Source organism: Pseudorca crassidens, chromosome 14, assembly GCF_039906515.1.
Source record: "Pseudorca crassidens isolate mPseCra1 chromosome 14, mPseCra1.hap1, whole genome shotgun sequence".
NCBI lineage: Eukaryota > Metazoa > Chordata > Mammalia > Artiodactyla > Delphinidae > Pseudorca > Pseudorca crassidens.
Window position 1 is genome coordinate 15,680,101 of NC_090309.1, and position 21,184 is coordinate 15,701,284.

Here is a 21,184-nt window from a genome sequence, read left to right on the forward strand (position 1 = left end):
TGGCTGGGCCCGTGAGCCACAACTACTGAGCCTGTGCGTCTGGAGCCTGTGCTCTGCAACAACAGAGGCTGCAATAATGAGAGACCCGCGCACTGCAATGAAGAGTGGCCCCCACTTGCCACAACTAGAGAAAGCCCTCGCGCAGAAACGAAGACCCAACACAGCAAAAATAAATTAATTAATTAAACTCCTACCCCTAACATCTAAAAAAAAAAAAAAACACTTACCATGTTCCTTCAATGAGTCAAGTTCTTTCACAATATTATAAAAATAAATAAATAAATTAATTAATTAAAAAAAGGACAATAAAAACAGAACCTAGGCTAACAGAAATCTAATGTGTGTAGATCATGAATAAAATCCTACAAACCTTAATAACACTTGGCTGTAGTGTGTTGGGACAACATTGTGTTCAGAAACCACAAAGAAGTTAAATGCCATGCTGTGAGGTCCTTTGATGACTCCTTCATTTAGTTATCTTATTTGGAGGACCTGAGAAACCTGCCTTACAATAATGTAGTCTTCTCTGTGGTACTTAAAGACTTATGTGGCAGAAAGACCTTTGTGCATTTCACCAGAAAGCTGATAATAATTCCCATAAAATAACACTGCATGTTTTGCTGAAATTAAGAATACACCAGCTTATTTTTTTAAAAAACTATAATTCATACCATTAGGTTTCTAAGGTTAAATAATACAAAAATGATTTAAGAAATGAAAGTTGTTGTTTTTTTTTTACCTGTAACCATTCTTGTTGGAGTTGATCCCATTCAGATAAAGAATCCCAGAGCAATTGTTTGAGCTTCAATTCAGCACTAACTTCTTCCAAAGTTTCAAACTTGGACACTTCTACCTTTTAAAATATAATAAGCAAAATGTACTATTTAATTTTCTGATATAGAGATCTTATGTTATCTTCCTATCAATAATTTTTGATACAGTGACACCTTAGCAGAATATGGGTGGGACCCAAATGGGAAAAGAAAAGGAGAGACAGAAACAATGAAAAAACAAATCACAAAACCCCATGTATATTCAGATTTCTATTTGAGTGACAAAATATAATTCTTTATATTTCCTTAGAACTTAGAAATTTTCCAAAGACACAAATATTACAAGAGTGCTAAGGGCATTCTTTCTCAAGCTGGATCATACATGTATATACCTGTCTGGTCTATTGGGTAAACAGATCAGTCTTTAGAGGCAATGATATCCTTTAGGGCTTATATCTTAGATGATAGAAGAGGGAGAGGATGTTTGTGTGGTAGTTGGTGGAGGGAATGGGGAGATTAAAGATGGAGTGAACAGCCTAGTTTCTTACCTATTTCTAACCCAGTGGACTGTATATGAACCCTAGACAGAGAAAGGTTGCAAGAAAATCTGAAGAAGCTGTTTTCATGCCTTGGAGGTGGGAAAATCCCCAGGAGGTTGGTTGCACAGAAACTGTGAGCTTTGCCATAAGCTGGGGCTTTAAACATTGCATACAATAGCAGCAAAATACACATTCTTTTCAAGTGCATGCAGAACATTCCCCAGGATAGATCATATGATAGGCCACAAAAGAAGTCTTAACAAGTTTAAGAAGTCTGAAATCATATTATCTTTTCCAGCTACAATGGTATGAAAATAGAAATCAACAACAAGAGGAAAGATGGAAAATTTACAAATATTTGGAAACTAAACACCACACTCCTGAACAACCAATGGCTTATAGAGGAAATCAAAGGGAAATAAAAATAAATATCTTGAAACAAATAAAAATGGAAACACAGCACACCAAAACCGATGAGATGCTGCAAAAGTAGTTCTGAGAGGGAAGTTTATAGTAATAAATGGATATATTAAGAAAATAGAAAGACCTCAAATAAACAACTTGACTTTACACAACAAAGAACTAGAAAAGGAGAACAAGCTAAGCCCAGAGTTAGCAGAAGAAAGGAAATAACAAGGATCAGGGTGGAAATAAAAAAAATAGAGAACAGAAAAACAATAGAAAAGATCAATGAAACTAAGAGCTTTTTTTCTGAAAAGATAAACAAACCTTTAGCTAGACTAAGAAAAAAAAGAGAGATGATGCAAAGAAATAAAATCAGAAATGAAAGAGGAGACATTAAAATCTATACCTCAGGGGGCCCTTCAAGATGGCAGAGGAGTAAGACGTGCAGATCACCTTCCTCCCCACAAGTACATAAAAAATACATCTACATGTGGAACAACTCCTACAAAACACCTACTGAACACTGGCAGAAGACATCAGACTTCCCAAAAGGCAAGAAACTCCTCGCGTACCCAGGTAGGGAAAACGAAAAAAGACGAAACAGAGACAAAGAATAGGGACAGGACCTGCACATCGGGGAGGGAGCTGTGAAGGAGGAAATATTTCCGCACAGTAGGAAACCCCTTCACCGGTGGAACCCTGCTGGAGTGAGTTGGGGCTGGGAGCTGAGGCTCGGGCTTTCAAGATCAGATCCCAGGGAGACGATGGGGGTTGGCTGTGTGAACACAGCCTTAAGGGGGATATTGTGCCACAGCTAGCCAGGAGGGAGTCTGGGAAAAAGTCTGGAACTACCTAAGATGCAAGAGACCATTGTTTCGGGGTGCGCAAGGAGAGGGGATTCAAAGCACTGCCTAAATGAGCTCCAGAGACGGGCGCGAGCCGCAGCTATCAGTGCAGACACCAGAGACAGGCATGAAATGCTAAGGCTGCTGCTGCAGCCACCATAAAGCCTGTGTGCAAGAACAGGTCACTATCCACACCTCCCCTCCTGGGAGCCTGTGCAATCCGCCACTGCCAGGGTCCCGTGATGAAGGGACAACTTCCCCGGGAGAACACATGGCACGCCTCAGGTTGGTGCAACGTCAGGCTGGTCTCTGCCGCCGCAGGCTCGCCCTGCATTCTGTACCTCTCTCTATCCCAGGCCTGAGTGAGCCAGAGCTCCCTAATCAGCTTCTCCTTTAACCTCCTCCTGTCTGGGCAAAGAACAGACACCAGAGGGTGACCTACATGCAGAGGTGGGGCCAAATCCAAAACTGAACCCCAGGAGCTGTGTGAACAAAGAAGAGAAAGGGAAATTTCTCTGTGCAGCCTCAGAAGCAGCGGATTAAATCTCCACAATCAACTTGATGTACCCTGCATCTGTGGAATACCTGAATAGACAACAAATCATCCCATAATTGAGGCGGTGGACTTTGAGAGCAAATGTAGACTTGGGGTTTGCTTTCTGCATCTAACTTATTTCTGGTTTTATGTTTATCTTAGTTTAGTATATAGAGCTTACTATCATTAGATTTGTTTATTGATTTGGTTGCTCTCTTCCTTTGTTTTTCATATATATATATATATATATATATATATATATATATATATGTTTTCCATTTTCTCTTTTTGTGAGTGTGTATCTGTATGCTTCTTTGGAGATATTGTCTGTATAGGTTTGCTTTTACGATTTGTTCTAGGGTTCTGTCTGTTTGATTTTTTTTCCTTTAGTTTAGGTTTTAGTGCTTCTTTTTATAGGTGGATTTGTTTATTGGTTTGGTTGCTCTCTTCTTTCTTTATTTAATTTTTTAAATTTTAACAAAAAAATTTTTATTTTAATAACTTTATTTTATTTTTCTTTCTTTCCTCCATTTTCTTTTGAGCCATGTGGCTGACAGGGTCTTGGTGCTCTGGCTGGGTGTCAGGCCTGAGGCTCTGAGGTGGGAGACCAGAGTCAGGACACTGGACCACCAGAGACCTCCTGGCCACAGTAATATCAATCAGCGAGAGCTCTCCCAGAGATCTCCGTCTCAATGCTAAGAACTAGATCCACTCAATGACCAGCAAGCTCCAGTGCTGGACACCCATGCCAAAGAACTAGCAAGAAAGGAACACAGCCCCACCCATTAGCAGAGAGACTGTCTAAAATCATAATAAGTTCACAGACACCCTGAAACACACAACAGGACATGGTCCTGCCCACCAGAAAGACAAGATCCAGCCTCATCCACCAGAACACAGGCACCACTCCCCTCCACCAGGAAGCCTACACAACCCACTGAACCAACTTTACCCACTGGAGGCAGACACCAAAAACAATGGGAAGTACGAACCAGCAGCCTGTGAAGTGGAGACCCCAAATGCAGTAAATTAAGCAAAATGAGAAGAGAGAGAAATATACAGCAGTTGAAGGAGCAAGGTAAAACCTCACCAGACCAAACAAATGAAGAGGAAATAGGCAGTATACCTGAAAAAGAATTCAGAGTAAAAATAGTAAAGATGATCCAAACTCTTGGAAATATAATGGAGAATAAAAGAAAGGATTAACAAGGACTTAGAAAAACTAAAGAGCAAACAAAGAATGATGAACAACACAATAAATGAAATTAAAAATTCTCTAGAAGGAATCAATAGCAGAATAACTGAGACAGAATGGATAAGTGACCTGGAAGATAAAATAGTGGAAATAAGTACCGTAGAGCAGAATAAATAAAAGAGAATGAAAAGAATTGAGGACAGTCTCAGAGACCTTTGGGACAACATTGAGTGCATCAACATTCAAATTATAAGGGTCCCAGAAGAAGAAGGGAAAAGAAAGGGAATGAGAAAATATTTGAAGAGATTACAGTTGAAAACTTCCTTAATATGGGAAAGAAAATAGTCAAGTCCAGGAAGTGCAGAGAGTCCCATAAAGGATAAATCCAAGGAGAAACATGCCAAGACACATATTAATAAAACTGTCAAAAATTAAATACAAAGAAAAATATTAAAATCAGCAAGGGAAAAGCAACAAATAACATACAAGGGAATCCCCATAAGGTTAACTGCTGAACTTTAAGCAGAAACTCCGCAAGCCAGAAGGGTGTGGCAGGATATACTTAAAGTGATGAAAGGGAAAAACCTACTACCAAGATTACTCTACCCAGCAAGGATCTCATTCAGATTCAATGGAGAAATTAAGACCTTTACAGACAAACAAAAGCTCAGAGAATTCAGCACCACCAAACCAGCTTTACAACAAATGCTAAAGGAACTTCTCTAGGCAGGAAACACAAGAGAAGGAAAAGACCTACAATAACAAACCCAAAACAATTAAGAAAATGGTAATAGGAACATACATATCGATAAATACCTTAAATGTAAATGGTTTAAATGTTCCAACCAAAAGTCACAGGCTCACTGAATGGTTACAAAAACAAGACCCATATATATGCTGTCTACAGGAGACCCACTTCAGACCTAGGGACACATACAGACTGAAAGTGAGGGGATGGAAAAAGACATTCTATGCAAATGGAAATGAAAAGAAAGCTGGAGTAGCAATTCTCATATCAGAGAAAATAGACTTTAAAATAAAGACTATTACAAGAGACAAAGAAGGACACTACATAACGATCAAGGGATCAATCCAAGAAGAAGATATAACAGTTGTAAATATTTATGTAGCCAACATAGGAGCAACTCAATACATAAGGCAAATGCTAACAGCCATAAAAGGGGAAATTGACAGTAACATAATGATGGTAGGGGACTTTAACACCCCACTTTCACCAATGGACAGATAATCAAAAATGAAAATAAATAAGGAAACACAAGCTTTAAAGGACACATTAAACTAGATGGACTTAACTGATATTTATAGGATATTCCATCCAAAAACAAAACAATTCACTTTCTTCTCAAGTGCTCATGGAACATTCTCCAGGATAGATCATACCTTGGGTCACAAATCAAGCCTTGGAAAATTTAAGAAAATTGAAATTGTATCAAGTATCTTTTCTGACCACAAAACTATGAGATTACATATCAATTACAGGAAAAAAATCTGTAAATAATACAAACCCTGGAGGCTAAACAATACACTACTAAATACCCAAGAGTTCACTGAAGACATCAAAGAGGAAATCAAAAAATACCTAGAAAAAAATGACAATGAAAACACGATGGCCCAAAACCTATGGTATGCAGCGAAAACAGTTCTAAGAGGGAAGTTTATAGCAATACAATCCTACCTCAAGAAACAAGAAAAACCTTAAATAAACAACCTAACCTTACATCTAAAGGAACTAGAGAAAGAAGAACAAACAAAAGCCAAAGTTAGCAGAAGGAAAGAAATCATAAAGATCAGATCATAAATAAATGAAAAAGAAATGAATGAAATGATAGCAAAGATCAATAAATCTAAAAGCTGTTTCTTTGAAAAGATAAACAAAATTGATAAACCATTATACAGACTCATCAAGAAAAAAAGGGAGAAGACTCAAATCGATAGAATTAGAAATGACAAAGGAGAAGTAACAACTGACATTGCAGAAATACAAAGAATCATGAGAGATTACTGCAAGCAACTATATGCCAATAAAATGGACAACCTGGAAGAAATGGACAAATTCTTAGAAAAGCACAACCTTCCGAGATTGAACCAGGAAGAAATAGAAAATATAAAGAGACCAATCACAAGCACTGAAATTGAAACTGATTGAAAATCTTCCAACAAACCAAAGTCCAGGACCAAAGTCCAGATGGCTTCACAGGCAAATTCTATCAAACATTTAGAGAAGAGCTAATACCTATCCTTCGCAAACCCTTCCAAAATATAGCAGAGGCAGGAACACTCCCAAACTCATTCTACAAGGCCACCATCACCCTGATACCAAAACCAGACAAAATGTCACAAAAAAAGAACTACAGGCCAATATCACTGATGAACATACATGCAAAATTCCTCAACAAAATACTAGCAAACAGAATCCAACAGCACATTAAAAGGATCATACAGCATGATCAAGTAGGGTTTATCCCAGGAATGAAAGGATTCTTCAATACATGCAAATCAAAAATGAGATAAACCATATTAACAAATTGAAGAATAAAAACCATATGATCATCTCAATAGATGCAGAAAAAGCTTTCAACAAAATTAAACACTGATTTATGATAAAAACCCTCCAGAAAGTAGGCATAGGTAACTTACCTAAAGATAATAAAGGTCATATATGACAAACCTACAGCCAACATCATTCTCAATGGTGAAAAACTGAAATCATTTCCACTAAGATCAGGAAAAAGACAAGGTTGTCCACGCTCACCACTATTATTCAATGTAGTTTTGGATGTTTTAGCCACATCAATCAGAGAAGAAAAAGAAATAAAAGGAATCCAAATCGGAAAAGAAGAAGTAAAACTGTCACTGTTTGCAGATGACATGATACTATACATAGAGAATCCTGAAGATGCCACCAGAAAACTACCAGATCTAATCTACCAGAAAACTACTAGAGCTAATCAATGAATTTGGTAAAGTAGCAGGATACAAAACTAATGCACAGAAATCTCTTGCATTCCTATACACTAATGATAAAAATCTGAAAGAGAAATGAAGGAAACATTTCCATTTACCATTGCAACAAAAAGAATAAAATACCTAGGAATAAACCTACCTAAGGAGACAAAAGACCTGCATGCAGAAAACTATAAGACACTGATGAAAGAAATTCAAGATGATACAAACAGATGGAGAGATATACCATGTTCTTGGATTGGAAGAATCAACATTGTGAAAATGACTGTACTACCCAAAGCAATGAACAGATTCAATGCAATCCCCATCAAACTACCAATGGCATTTTTCACAGAACTAGAACCACAAATTTCACAATATGTATGGAAACAAAAATGATCCTGAATAGTCAAAGCAATCTTGAGAAAGAAAAACAGAGCTGGAGGAAGCAGCCTCCCAGATTTCAGACCATACTACAAAGCTATAGTAATCAAGAAAGTATGGTAGTGGCACAAGAACAGAAATATAGATCAATGGAACAGAATAGAAAGCCTAGAGATAAACCCACACACATATAGTCACCTTATCTTTGATAAAGGAGGCAAGGATATACAATGGAGAAAAGACAGCCTCTTCAATAAGTGTGCTGGGAAAACTGGACAGCTACATGTAAAAGAATGAAATATGAACACTCCCTAATACCATACACAAAAATAAACTCAAAATAGATTAAAGACTTAAATGTAAGGCCAGACACTATAAAACTCTTAGAGAAAAACATAGACAGAACACTTTATGACATAAATCACTGCAAGATCCTTTTTGACCCATCTCCTAGAGAAATGGAAATAAAAACAAAAATAAAGACATGAGACCTAAGGAAACTTAAAAGCTTTTGCACAGCAAAGGAAACCATAAACAAGACCAAAAGACAACCCTCAGAATGGGAGAAAATATTTGCAAATGAAGCAACTGACAAAGGATCCATCTCCAAAATATACAAGAAGCTCATGCAGCTCAATATCAAACAACAAACAACCCAATCCAAAAATGGGCAGAAGACCTAAATAGACATTTCTCCAAAGAAGATATACAGATTGCCAAGAAACACATGAAAGGATGCTCCACATCAGTAATCATTAGAGAAATGCAAATCAAAACTACAGTGTGGTATCACCTCACAACGGTCAGAATGGCCATCATCAAAAATCTACAAATAAATGCTGGAGAAGGTGTGGAGAAAAGGGAACCCTCTTGCACTGTTGGTGGGAATGTAAATTGATACAGCCACTATGGAGAACAGTCTGGAGGTTCCTTAAAATCTAAGAGTAGAACTACCCAGCAATCCCACTACTGGGCATATACCCTGAGAAAACTGTAATTCAAAAAGAGTCATGTACCACAATGTTCATTGCAGCTGTATTTACAATAGCTATGGCATGAAAGTAACCTACATGTCCTTCAACAGATGAATGGACAGATGAATGAAAGAAGTTGTGACAAATATATAAAATGGAATATTACTCAGCTATAAAGAAAAAGGAAATCGAGTTATTTGTAGTGATGTGGATGGACCTAGAGTCTGTCATACAGAGTGAAGTAAGTCAGAAAGAGAAAAACAAATACCGTACACTAACACATATATATGGAATCTAAAAAAAAAAAAAGGTTCTGAAGAACCTTGCAGCAGACAGGAATAAAGACACAGACATAGAGAATGGACTTGTGGACATGGGGAGGGGGAAGGGTAAGCTGGGACGAAGTCAGAGAGTGGCATGGACATATATACACTAACAAATTTAAAAGAAATAGCTAGTGGGAAGCAGCCACATAGCACAGGGAGATCAGCTCGGTACTTTTTGTCTACCTAGAGGGGTGGGATAGGGAGCGTGGGAGGGAGATGCAAGAGGGAGGGGATATGGGGATATATGTATAGCTGATTCACTTTGTTATACAGCAGAAACTAACACACCACTGTAAAGCAATTATACTCCAATAAAGATGCTAAAAAAAAAAACCTTACACCTCAGAGATACATATGATCATAAGAGACTCCTCTGAATAAGTATATGCCAATAAATTGTATACCTTTGAAGAAATGTATAAATTGCTAGAAACATACTGCCCACCAAGACTGAATAAGGAAGAAACAGAAAATCTGAACAGACCAATAAGGATAAGGAGATTGAATGAGTAATCCAAAACCTCCCAGCACAGAAAAGCCCAGGACCAGATGACTTCACCGGTAAATTTTACCAAACATTTGGGGGGAGAAAAAAGAATTAATGCCAATATTTCTCAAACTTTTCCAAAAAAATTGAAGAGGTGGGAACACTACCAAACTCATTTTACAAGGCTAGCATTACCCTGACATTAGGGATCTGGCCTTGACTTCATTAAGAATTAGAGATGATTTCCTAGGCCAGTTAGGCCTTCACTCCTATCCTCCTAATGACTGAGAGCTGCAGAGGAAGGTTGATATGAGGTGATCCTAAAGGATCGTAAAGTATAGATATGGAACGTGGAAGGAGGGAGACACACTTCTATTTCAGGCTCTGGCTCAAGAAAGGCTATTCTTTCTGACCCAAGAGTGCCCACCTGTTAGTTATAGCCTTTATCAAGCAATATTTCCGCCACAGCTCCCGTCCTACTGCATACTTTCCTGTCTTACAGGTCAGTTAACTAATCTGGGAAAAACTATGAACCCTAATTCTCTCATGCACAAACCTCCTGAATCAAGTATTGTACCAGTTGCATTGTCTAGTGCCAGGTCATTATTTTGCAGGTTGCTCCACCAAGCCCTGGGATCTGGAGTGGACACTCAGACTGCTCAGACCACTTTCTGGCCATCCATTTGGGGCTATGGAAGAGACAGGTGCATCCCCATGTGAGGTCCATGCACTCCGCTGAAACTTTTGGGGAACTGATTAACCCCTCCCTCATTGCTGGTGGCCCTCTGGATTCGATCCTAGGAATCTTTTCTATTTTCTTTTCTTTTTGGTCTCTCTAATAGCTGTTCAGAGCACTTATATCTCTCACTCATTTCTCTTCATTTTTTTGAGGCATATCTTTTAGCTTTTTAAACCTACCCTTTTTGTATCCATCTTTGCCCTGGCTTAGCCAAATTGTCTTCTTTCATCAAACTGGCACATCAAACCAGGGCAAATTAGGCAATATTGATGGAATCATAATACACACATGAATGTAAAAGAAGCTTGAATATTATTTAAGGAAGAATAGAGGGGTTTTAATTGACCACATTTAAAAATCCACATACATTTTAACATAGAAGCTACAGTCCCTGGTCTGAGGGTTTGTCTAAAATTCACAATTACTTTTTAATTAGAAAGACATTTTGTCTAACCTGTGTACTAATCTTTAAACACTTCACAGGCAGAGAACATGTCATATTTTGTATTTCAGATTGTTCCAGCACAGTGACTAGCACATTGGTGTCCAAACATTGAATACTTACAGTCACATTATTGAAAATGCGTATGCACCAATGCCATTTCTATGCACATATTTTAGAAACATATGTGTAGAGCTGTCATTACCTTAAAATTCTTCTGATAGGATTTATACTGAAATGCACGTTTTTGAAGATCATCTAGAACTGACTGCAGATCATTCAACATGACGTTTACTTTGTCTTGGTCAGCGTTAATATCCAAAATCTGTGGATCCTGTAAAATTAAGATAGGTTTTGATTACTCATTCTTATTTTGATGTATACCATCAAAATAAATGAATTAATAAACGTTTTCAAAAAATATTTCTTCTAATTCTCTTTTCACTCTAATTTTTAGAAAATATATTAAAATTGTTGTTTTTCTGTATTTAAAGCAATGCATATACATTGTAAAAATTACAGAAATGTATAAAGAAGTAACTTGGGGATAATATTGCTTTTAAAGAATACCTAATACATTTTCCCTCATCTGTTTTCATTTATTACATTTGTTTCAGCTAACGTGACTTCAGGTAAGGAGAGGTGAATACAATATGGAAAAGAAAGAAGAAAATATGATATAAGGAAAATTATCATTTTACAATAAAGGAATAATTACAATTTATGGGACTTCCCTGGTGGCTCAGTGGTTAAGAATCTGCCTGCCAATTCAGGGGACACAGGTTCGAAACCTGGTCCAGGAAGATCCCACATGCCACGGAGCAACTAAGCCCATGGGCCACAACTACTTAGCCTGTGTGCCTAGGGCCCATGCTCCTCAACAAGAGAAGCCACCACAATGAGAAGCTTGCACACCACAATGAAGAGTAGTCCCTGCTCGCTGAAACTAGAGAAAGCCTGCACACAGCAATGAAGACCCAATGCAGCACACACACACCCCAAAAAAATGGAATGATTACAATTTACAATAAAGGTATGATTCTATTTAATTGAAGTTCATAAAAAGGCAAAACCAATTTATGGCTTTAGAATTCAAGGTAGTGGCTGCCTTTGGAGAGGAAGGAAGGGTTAGTGACTAGGGGAGACACTAAGGATGGCAATAGCAATAGTTCTTCATCTCAGTAGTGGACACATGGATGTGTTCACTTTCTGAAAACTCACTGACTTGTACACTTATTACACTTATGTACAGCTTCCTCTGTGCAAAAATACAAAAATACTTCAATACAAAAGTAAAAACAGAGATAGCTTCATCCACCAGAGGGCAGACAGCAGAAGCAAGAACTACAATTCTGCAGCCTATGGAATGAAAACTACATTCACAGAAAGACAGACAAAATGACATATGTACCAGATGAAGGAACAAGATAAAACCCCAGAAAAACAACTAAATGAAGTGGATATAGGAAACCTTCCAGAAAAAGAATTCAGAATAATGATAGTGAAAATGATCCAGGACCTCAGAAAAAGAATGGAGGGAAAGATACAGGGGATGAAAGAAATGTTTAACAAAGACCTAGAAGAATTAAAGAACAAAGACCTAGAAGAATTACAGAACAAACAAACAGAGATGAACAATACAATAACTGAAATGAAAAATACACTAGAAGGAATCAATAGCAGAATAACTGAGGCAGAAGAATGGATAAGTCACCTGGAAGACAGAATGGTGGAATTCACTGCTGCAGAACAGAAGAAAGAAAAAAAAAATGAAAAGAAATAAAGACAGCCTAAGAGACCTCTGGGACAACATTAAAAACACAAATATTCACAGTATAGGGGTCCCAGAAGGAGAAGAGAGAGAGAAAGGACCCGAGAAAATATTTGAGGAGATTATAGTTGAAAACTTCCCTAACATGGGAAAGGAAATAGCCACCAAAGTCCAGGAAGCGCAGAGTCCCAGGCAGGATAAACCCAAGGAGAAACATGCCAAGACACATAGTAATCAAACTGACAAAAATTAAAGACAGAGAAAAATTATTAAAAGAAACAAGGGAAAAATGACAAATAACATACAAGGGAATTCCCATAAGGTTAACAGCGGATTTCTCAGCAGAAACTCTACAAGCCAGAAGGGAGAGGCATGATATATTTAAAGATGTGAAAGGGAAGAAACTACAACCAAGATTACTCTAATTGGCAAGGACCTCATTCAGAATTGATGGAGAAATCAAAAGCTTTAGAGACAAACAAAAGCTAAGAGAATTCAGCATCACCAAACCAGCTCTACAACAAATGGTAAAGAAACTTCTCTATTAAGAAAAATGGTAATATGAACATACATACTGATAATCACCTTAAATGTAAATGGATTAAATGTTCCAACCAAAAGTCACAGACTCACTGAATGGATACAAAAACAAGACCCATATATATGCTGTCTACAAGAGACCCACTTCAGACCTAGGGACACATACAGACTGAAAGTGAGGGGATGGAAAAAGATATTCCATGCAAAGGGAAATCAAAAGAAAGCTGGGGTAGCAATTCTCATATCAGACAAAATAGACTTTAAAATAAAGACTATTATAAGAGACAAGGAAGAACACTACATAATGATCAAGGGATCAATCCAAGAAGAAGATATAACAATTGTAAATATTTATGCAGCCAACATAGGAGCGCCTCAATACATAACATAACAGGGTAAATCGACAGTAGCACAATAATAGTAGGGGATTTTAACACCCCACTTTCACCAATGGACAAATCATCAAAAATGAAAATAAATAAGGAAACACAAGCTTTAAAGGACACATTAAACAAGATGGACTTAATTGATATTTATAGGACATTCCATCCAAAAACAACAGAATACAATTTTTTCTCAAGTGCTCATAGAACATTCTCCAGGATAGATCACATCTTGGGTCACAAATCAAGCCTTGGTAAATTTAAGAAAACTGAAATCATATCAAGCATCTTTTACAACCACAACGCTATGAGATTAGAAATCAATTACAGGAAAAACACATAAAAAACACAAACACGTGGAGGCTAAATGATACACTACTAAATAACCAAGAGATCACTGAAGAAATCAAAGAGGAAATAAAAAAATACCTAGAGACAAATGACAACGAAAACATGACAATCTAAAACCTATGGGATGCAGCAAAAGCAGGTCTAAGAGGGAAGTTTGTAGCAATACATTCCTACCTCAAGAAACAAGAAAAATCTCAAATAAACAGTCTAACCTTACACCTAAAGGAACGAGAGAAAGAAAAACAAACAAAACCTAAAGTTATTAGAAGGAAAGAAATCATAAAGATCAGAGCAGAAATAAATAAAATAGAAACAGAGAAAACAATAGCAAAGATCAATAAAACTAAAAGCTTCTTTGAGAAGATAAACAAAATTGATAAACCATTAGCTATACTCATCAAGAAAAAGAGGGAGAGGAATCAAATCAATAAAATTAGAAATGAAAAAGGAGAAGTTACAACAGACACCACAGAAATACAAAGCATCCTAAGAGACTACTACAAGCAACTCTATGCTAATAAAATGGACAACCTGGAAGAAATGGACAAATTCTTAGAAAGGTATAAGCTTCCAAGACTGAACCAGGAAGAAAGAGAAAATATGAACAGACCATTCACAAGTAATGAAATTGAAACTGTGAATAAAAATCTTCCAACAAACAAAAGTCCAGGACCAGATGGCTTCACAGGTGAATTCTATCAAACATTTAGAGAAGAGCTAACACCCATCCTTCTCAAAGTCTTCCAAAATATTGCAGAAGAAGGAAAACTCCCAAACTCATTCTACGAGGCCACCATCACCCTGATACAAAAACCAGACAGAGATACTAGAAAAAAAGAAAAATTACAGACCAATATCACTGATGAATATAGATGCAAAAATCCTCAACAAAATACTAGCAAACAGAATCCAACAACACATTAAAAGAATCATACACCATGATCAAGTGGGATTCAATATATGCAAATCAATCGATGTGATACATCATATTAACAGACTGAAGAATAAAAACCATATGATCATCTCAATAGATGTAGAAGAAGCTTTTGACAAAATTCAACACCCATTTATGATAAAAACTCTCCAGAAAGTGGGAACAGAGGGAACCTTCCTCAACATAATAAAGGCCATATATGACAAACCCACAGCAAACATCATTCTCAATGGTGAAAAACTTAAAGCATTTCCTCTAAGACCAGGAACAAGACAAGAGTGTCCACGGTTGCTATTATTATTCAAGATAGTTTTGGAATTCCTAGCCATGGCAATCAGAGAAGAAAAAGAAATAAAAGAATACAAATTGGAAAAGAAAAAGTAAAACTATCACTGTTTGCAGATGACATGATACTATACATAGATAATCCTAAAGATGCCACCAGAAAATTACTAGAGCTAATCAATGAATTTGGTAAAGTTGCAGGATACCAAATTAATGCACAGAAATCTCTTGCATTCCTATATACTAACAATGAAAGATCAGAAAGAGAAATTAAGGAAACAATCCCATTCACCATTGCAACAAAAAGAATAAAATACCTAAGGATAAACCTACCTAAGGAGGTCAAGACCTGTACCCAAAAACTATATGACACTGATGAAAGAAATCAAAGATGACACAAACAGATGGAGAGATATACCATGTTCTTGGATTGGAAGAATCAATATTATGAAAATGACTATACTACCCAAAGCAATCTACAGATTCAATGTAATCCCTATCAAACTACCAATGGCATTTTTCACAGAATAGAACAAAAAAATCTTAAAATTTGTATGGAGACACAAAAGACCCTGAATAACCAAAGCAATCTTGAGGGCAAAAAAAGGAGCTGGAGGACTTCAGACTGTACTACAAAGCTACAGTAATCAAGACAATATGGTACTGGCACACAAACAGAAATATAGATCAATGGAACAGGATAGAAAGCCCAGAGGGAAACCCACACACCTATGTTCAACTAATCTATGACAAAGGAGGCAAGGATATACAACGGAGAAAAGACCATCTCTTCATTAAGTGTTGCTAGGAAAACTGGACAGCTACATGTAAAAGAATGAAATTAGAACACTCCCTAACACCATACACAAAAATAAACTCAAATTTGATTAGAGACCTAAATGTGAGACTGGACACTATAAAACTCTTAGAAGAAAACATAGGAAGAACACTCTTTGACAAAAATCACAGCAAGACCTTTTTTGACCCACCTCCTAGACTAACAGAAATAAAAACAAAAATAAAGAAATGGGACCTAATTAAACTTAAAAGCTTTCGCACAGCAAAGGAAACTATAAACAAGATGAAAAGATAACCCTCAGAATGGGAGAAAATATTTGCAAACAAAGCAGAAAAGGATTAATCTCCAAATTATATGAGCAGCTCATGTGGCTCAATATTACAAAAAACAGACAACCCAATTAAAAAATGGGCAGAAGACCTAAATAGACATCTCTCCAAAGAAGACATACAGATCCAAGAGGCACATGAAAAGCTGCTCAACATCACTAATTATTAGAGAAATGCAAATCAGAACTACAATGAGGTATCACCTCACACCGGTTAGAATGGGAATCATCAGAAAATCTACAAAGAAAAAATGCTGGAGAGCGTATGGAGAAAAGGGAACCCTCATGCACTCTTGGCAGGAATGTAAATTGATGTAGCCATTATGGAGAACAGTATGGAGGTTCCTTAAAAAATTAAAAATAGAATTACCATATGACCCAGCAATCCCATTACTGGGCATATGCCCAGAGAAAACCATAATTCCAAAAGACACATGCACCACAATATTCATTGCAGCACTATTTACAATAGCCAGCTCATGGAAGCAACCTAAATGCCCATCGACAGACAAACGGATAAAGAAGATGTGGTACATATATACAATGGAATATTACTCAGCCATAAAAAGGAACAAAATTGGGTCATTTGTAGAGGTGTGGATGGACCTAGAGATTGTCATACAGAGTGAAGTAAGTCAGAAAGAGAAAAACAAATAGCGTATATTAACGCATTTATGTGGAATCTAGAAAAATGGTACAGATGAAATGGTTTGCAAGGCAGAAATAGACACAGATGTAGAGAACAAACGTATGGACACCAAGGGGGGAAATTGGTGGCAGGGTGGTCGGATTAATTGGGAGATTGGGATTGACATGTGTACACTAATATGTATAAAATAGATAACTAATAAGAACCTGCTGTATAAAAAATAAATAAAATAAAATTTAAAAATTAAAAAAAAAGAATCATCCGGATGTCTAGTCTAAGTTCTTAAAATAATTCCTCTTGCATCTTTTGTATAGGAAAATTGATGCAAGTTAATCAAACATTCTTCTTTATCATTTATCAATTTATACTCTACCTCTTTCTAAGGGGGAATTTTCTAATATGCGGCTAAGCAAACCCTAAAATTGTCACAATAACTATAAAATATGCTAACAGGTTATAAAAACACTCATTTCATAATAATAAATAGAAACCAGCAGAAGGAGAATTCAATATTGCATACATGCTTTAGTTGCAATGGCCTAGAATTTATTCGGTATCTAAGAGAGGTTCAGAAACACTTTCAGTTTTCAATAGCAGCTCAGAGAATTAAGCCATAAAAAAACAAAAGTTAAACCAGATTAAAATGAAATATGCTTTCTAAATGGTTTATTAAAATGGAATAGTCAGCCTTTACACAGATTTTTAAATCCTGCTTCAGCTTACCTGTGCTAGCAGCTTTATTTCATTCACTTCATTGCTTAGATCCTCAAGATCTCTGCCCAGATGCACACAAAATTGCTTAATCTTTGTTTCTCTGTCACCCACGGATTTATCAATGGCATTCCGAACAGCAACAATGGATGGCTTCATAGTGACAAAAACAGCAAAGTCTTCGGGAGGTGTGGGAACCTGATATTGTTCAATCAGCTTGTACATCTGAACCACTACATTCCCTTCATCTTCAAGGCTTTCAATCTAAACAGAAACATTAGCTGCTCGTTAAATAAATCAGAGTCCTTGTTATACCCGTTAAGATTGTCTGATAGGAGACAGCTGCTGTGCATCGGAAATATCACGCTGTGAAGAGCCAGCACACAGAGGGGTGCGTTTAATGCAGATCAAACTGGCTGGAGCCTGCTGGGTGGCAAATACAGTCATTGCTACGATGCAGGTAATAAGGCCCAGGAGGTAAGTTTTTCAGAGCTGAGCATAGTTAGTATTACTGTTATAGGTGTTTAGTTTTGTCTCTCTGTTTTGTTCTCTAGTAGATTAAACAGTGCCAATATTTGAAGTTTTCAGAGACAACAGGTGCTGTGAGGATGCCCAGCTGTAACATCTGACATTCCAGGCCTGTGTGTTGAGCAGTGACTGTCCCAGGGCAGCCCCTGAGGTGTGTGGACCATGTACCCATAGATTCAGAACCCTGATCTATGGTGAGACTCACACTACCCTTTAATAAAGGCTTCTGAAACCTTTATTACTGACTACTAAACATCTTTGCTTTGATGCCCTTCCTTCAGTGGACAGTGCCTTTACTACATTTTTGGCAAGGACTCCCCAGTTTTTGGGGAACCCTCCTCCCTGCCACTCTGCCACAAGATTATAGAGCAAGTATCCATGTTCTACAACTTGACCCACCTCCTGGCCACAAGCTGAACCAGGGAGAGTCAAATTGGGACCTAGTGAAACCAGCTTAGTGTGATCTCTCTCTTGAACTTGGGAAGAGTTAGGGTGCAGCTGTTGGCGGAGGCTATTTGCTTCCATGGGGTAACAAAGCATGTCCTAAACAGGAAATGAAAACTGCAGAGAGGCTTTAGAGAGATGGTTCTCAACCTTTAGCTGCATCCCAATCGCCCTGGCAAGTTTGGTAAAGCAAAGATTGTTGAACCCCTCCTGAGAGTTTCTGATTCAGAAGGTCCAGGGTGAGGCCTGAGAATATGCAAGTTCTCCAGTGACACTGATGCAGCTGGTGTCGGGAACACCCTTTGAGAACCACTGTTCTAGAGAGGAGCAGAGATGCGAGATGGAAAGAGAGGTCTTTTTGGTTTCCCTATGCTGCTCTAGTCCCTAGTTCCTGCCCTTTTTAAAGGCTACGCTCTATCCATACCTTTGGATTCCAAAAGATATCCCTGCAAACTTAGAATAATTCTTCTCATTTTTCCAAGCTAACTATGTGAGTTTTTGTTACTTTCAACCAAAAGTGTCTAACATCTTCAATAAGTTACAAATAGAACTAAGTCTGACAACCAAAATCTGCTCACCTTCCTGGATTTCTGGTACGTGGAGTAAGCATATGTCCTGTTTTCTCTGGGAGTGTCTTGGTTTACACCAAGGTATTGTCCTGGCATGATGATTAATGGTGCCTCTTTCACTCTCAAAAATGTTTGGTCAGACAGTGATTATGTGGCCTGCCCTACCTATGCTGGCTGGTGGTCTACCCATTCACTGTAAAAGGGTGTCTAAGAGTTATCTCAAATTTCTTTTGCTGTCCCCTCATTCAGTTGCCCACCAAGTCCTTTCAATTCTACTTACTTAATATCACTAGAATCCATTCCTTCTCTCCTATCCTTGGAAATACTACTTTAGCTATGGTTCATCAGCTTTCTCCACCAAACACCCCTTCTACATAGCATACCAACTGCCATATCCTGTTCTTGCCACGTTGCCTCAGGTCTGTGCATGCAAATTTCCCTCTTCCTGGAATGCCTACCTGAATAGATGGACTTTAGGACAAAGCTTAAATGCCCCAACCTCCACAAAGCCTTCTGTAACTCATAGGAATGACTGCACCCTCCCTCTGCTCCACCACCACCCTGCCCACAACAGTATCTTGTACCTTTATCCATTGTATAAGAGTTATCTGCTGTCATTCATTCATTTCAAGGACTCTGAGGTCCTTGAAAGCAAGTCTACTCATTGTTGTCATCCTTGTGTCCTGCTAAGTGAGTGCTTACAACGTTTTTGGAACTAATGGATTAGGTTCCAAAGAAAAGCTGTCTGTGTGTGCAGAGCATTTTCCTAAGAAAGGCTGCTTCCCCAACACACCACCCAGCCATGCACAGACAACCTTATGGAGACGGGACACAGTCTGGGTTTCTGCATATGGCACATCGACTCTCCTGTTCTGGAACCAGAGAGAGAGCAGTCTACCCCCTGCTACATGATCCTTCCTTCCACAGTTTATACAACAGGATCAGGGTAAGGGTGGGGGCTGAATCCATTCATTAAACATTTAGAATTGATATCAGAGGAGAGAGATTCTCTTTCTCGGTGGCCCACTAGACTTGCAACATGTGACCTGGGAGGTGCTGGTGGCCACGTGTGCTGCTGAGGATGAAACAGCAGGAGGAATGTGTTTGCAGAGGTAAAGGAGCAAAGCAGACCCTCAGAGAGATGCAGAGAGGAGAGAGGATCACCTGGGTTTCCCACAGCCTTCTTATTCCTGGCTCTGGTAAGTTCCTAAGCCTAGTCACATTCTTGGTGTGGGTGTGGGTGGAGTGTGTTCCATGGAATATTCCTTCCTCCTTAAATAGGGTCCACATTTTGTCCTAAGGTAGGGCTAAACCTCAACTGGGTTTTGGTTATTTGACAGTCTTTCTGACTGCAGATAATAATAAATGCTGGGCATCTTTAGCCTCCTGGGATGATGTATAAGTAGACTTGAGGGAAAACCACAATCATCTTGAGATCATCACATTTGAGAAGGTGTTGTTTCTTGAAATGAGAAACAAAATTTTTACTTTTATAGGTACATGAAATAGCCTTTACTATTAATTCTGTTAACAATATATAACATTATCCAACAGATTATTGTTGTTAATGACTTATTTCACATTTCAGGTTGTATTTTTAAATTTGTAACATATCTTCAATTTCCAGATATTTAAGAAAATGATTTAACTCTATTTTAAATGCCAACTGGTGTGACTGAAAAACCTGACTATTGAAACTAAATGCTAGATTGCGTGCCACAGGGGAAAGATGGGAGGAGGAAACCACGTTTTCGGAGAGAGAGAAATAAGGGAGACAAAGGAGTGAGTGAGTGTGTGTGTGTGTGTGTGTGTGTGTGTGTGTGTATGAGAGAGAGACAGAGAGACAGAGAGAGACAGAGAGAGAGAGGGAGGGAGGGAGGGAGAGAGCGGACCCCAGCATTTGTGTTACTTGAGTCCCCGTATCTGCTGTTGTCTCCCTGTCCCGCCTCCCTGTTTAAGCTAAAGTTGGGTTTCTTTTATTTCTAATTGGAAGGTTCCTGACTATTATGCAAATATAGGTTAAGGAGGATCAAGACTTCCATTATGACTAATATCAAGTTTACAATTCTATTATCATCTATCACAAATAAGAATTGCAATAAACTGGGGTTGAGAGCATTGGCTTTGCAGTCAGAGACCCAAGTGTAAATTCCGGCTCCACTACAAAAAGTTCTGTGATCTTGGACAGCATAACCTAGTTTTGTCCCTGTTTCCTCATCTGCAGAATGAGAATAAAAATTCTTTATACTTCTTAAGTTTTCGCAAGGATCAAAAATGTAATGTA

At 37.9% G+C, this 21,184-nt stretch overlaps 1 protein-coding gene across 1 annotated transcript in view; it reads right to left on the reverse strand.

Annotated features, from left to right (window-relative positions):
- Positions 1 to 21,184, reverse strand: part of DNAH6 (dynein axonemal heavy chain 6) — a 291,954-nt gene that overhangs the window by 190,108 nt on the left and 80,662 nt on the right. The window contains exons 15-17 of the mRNA XM_067703886.1: positions 17,372 to 17,623; positions 10,814 to 10,942; positions 740 to 853 (exon numbers count right to left, since the gene is read on the reverse strand). Coding sequence (XP_067559987.1) covers positions 740 to 853; positions 10,814 to 10,942; positions 17,372 to 17,623 — 495 coding nt within the window. The remainder of the gene's footprint in view (positions 1 to 739; positions 854 to 10,813; positions 10,943 to 17,371; positions 17,624 to 21,184) is intronic.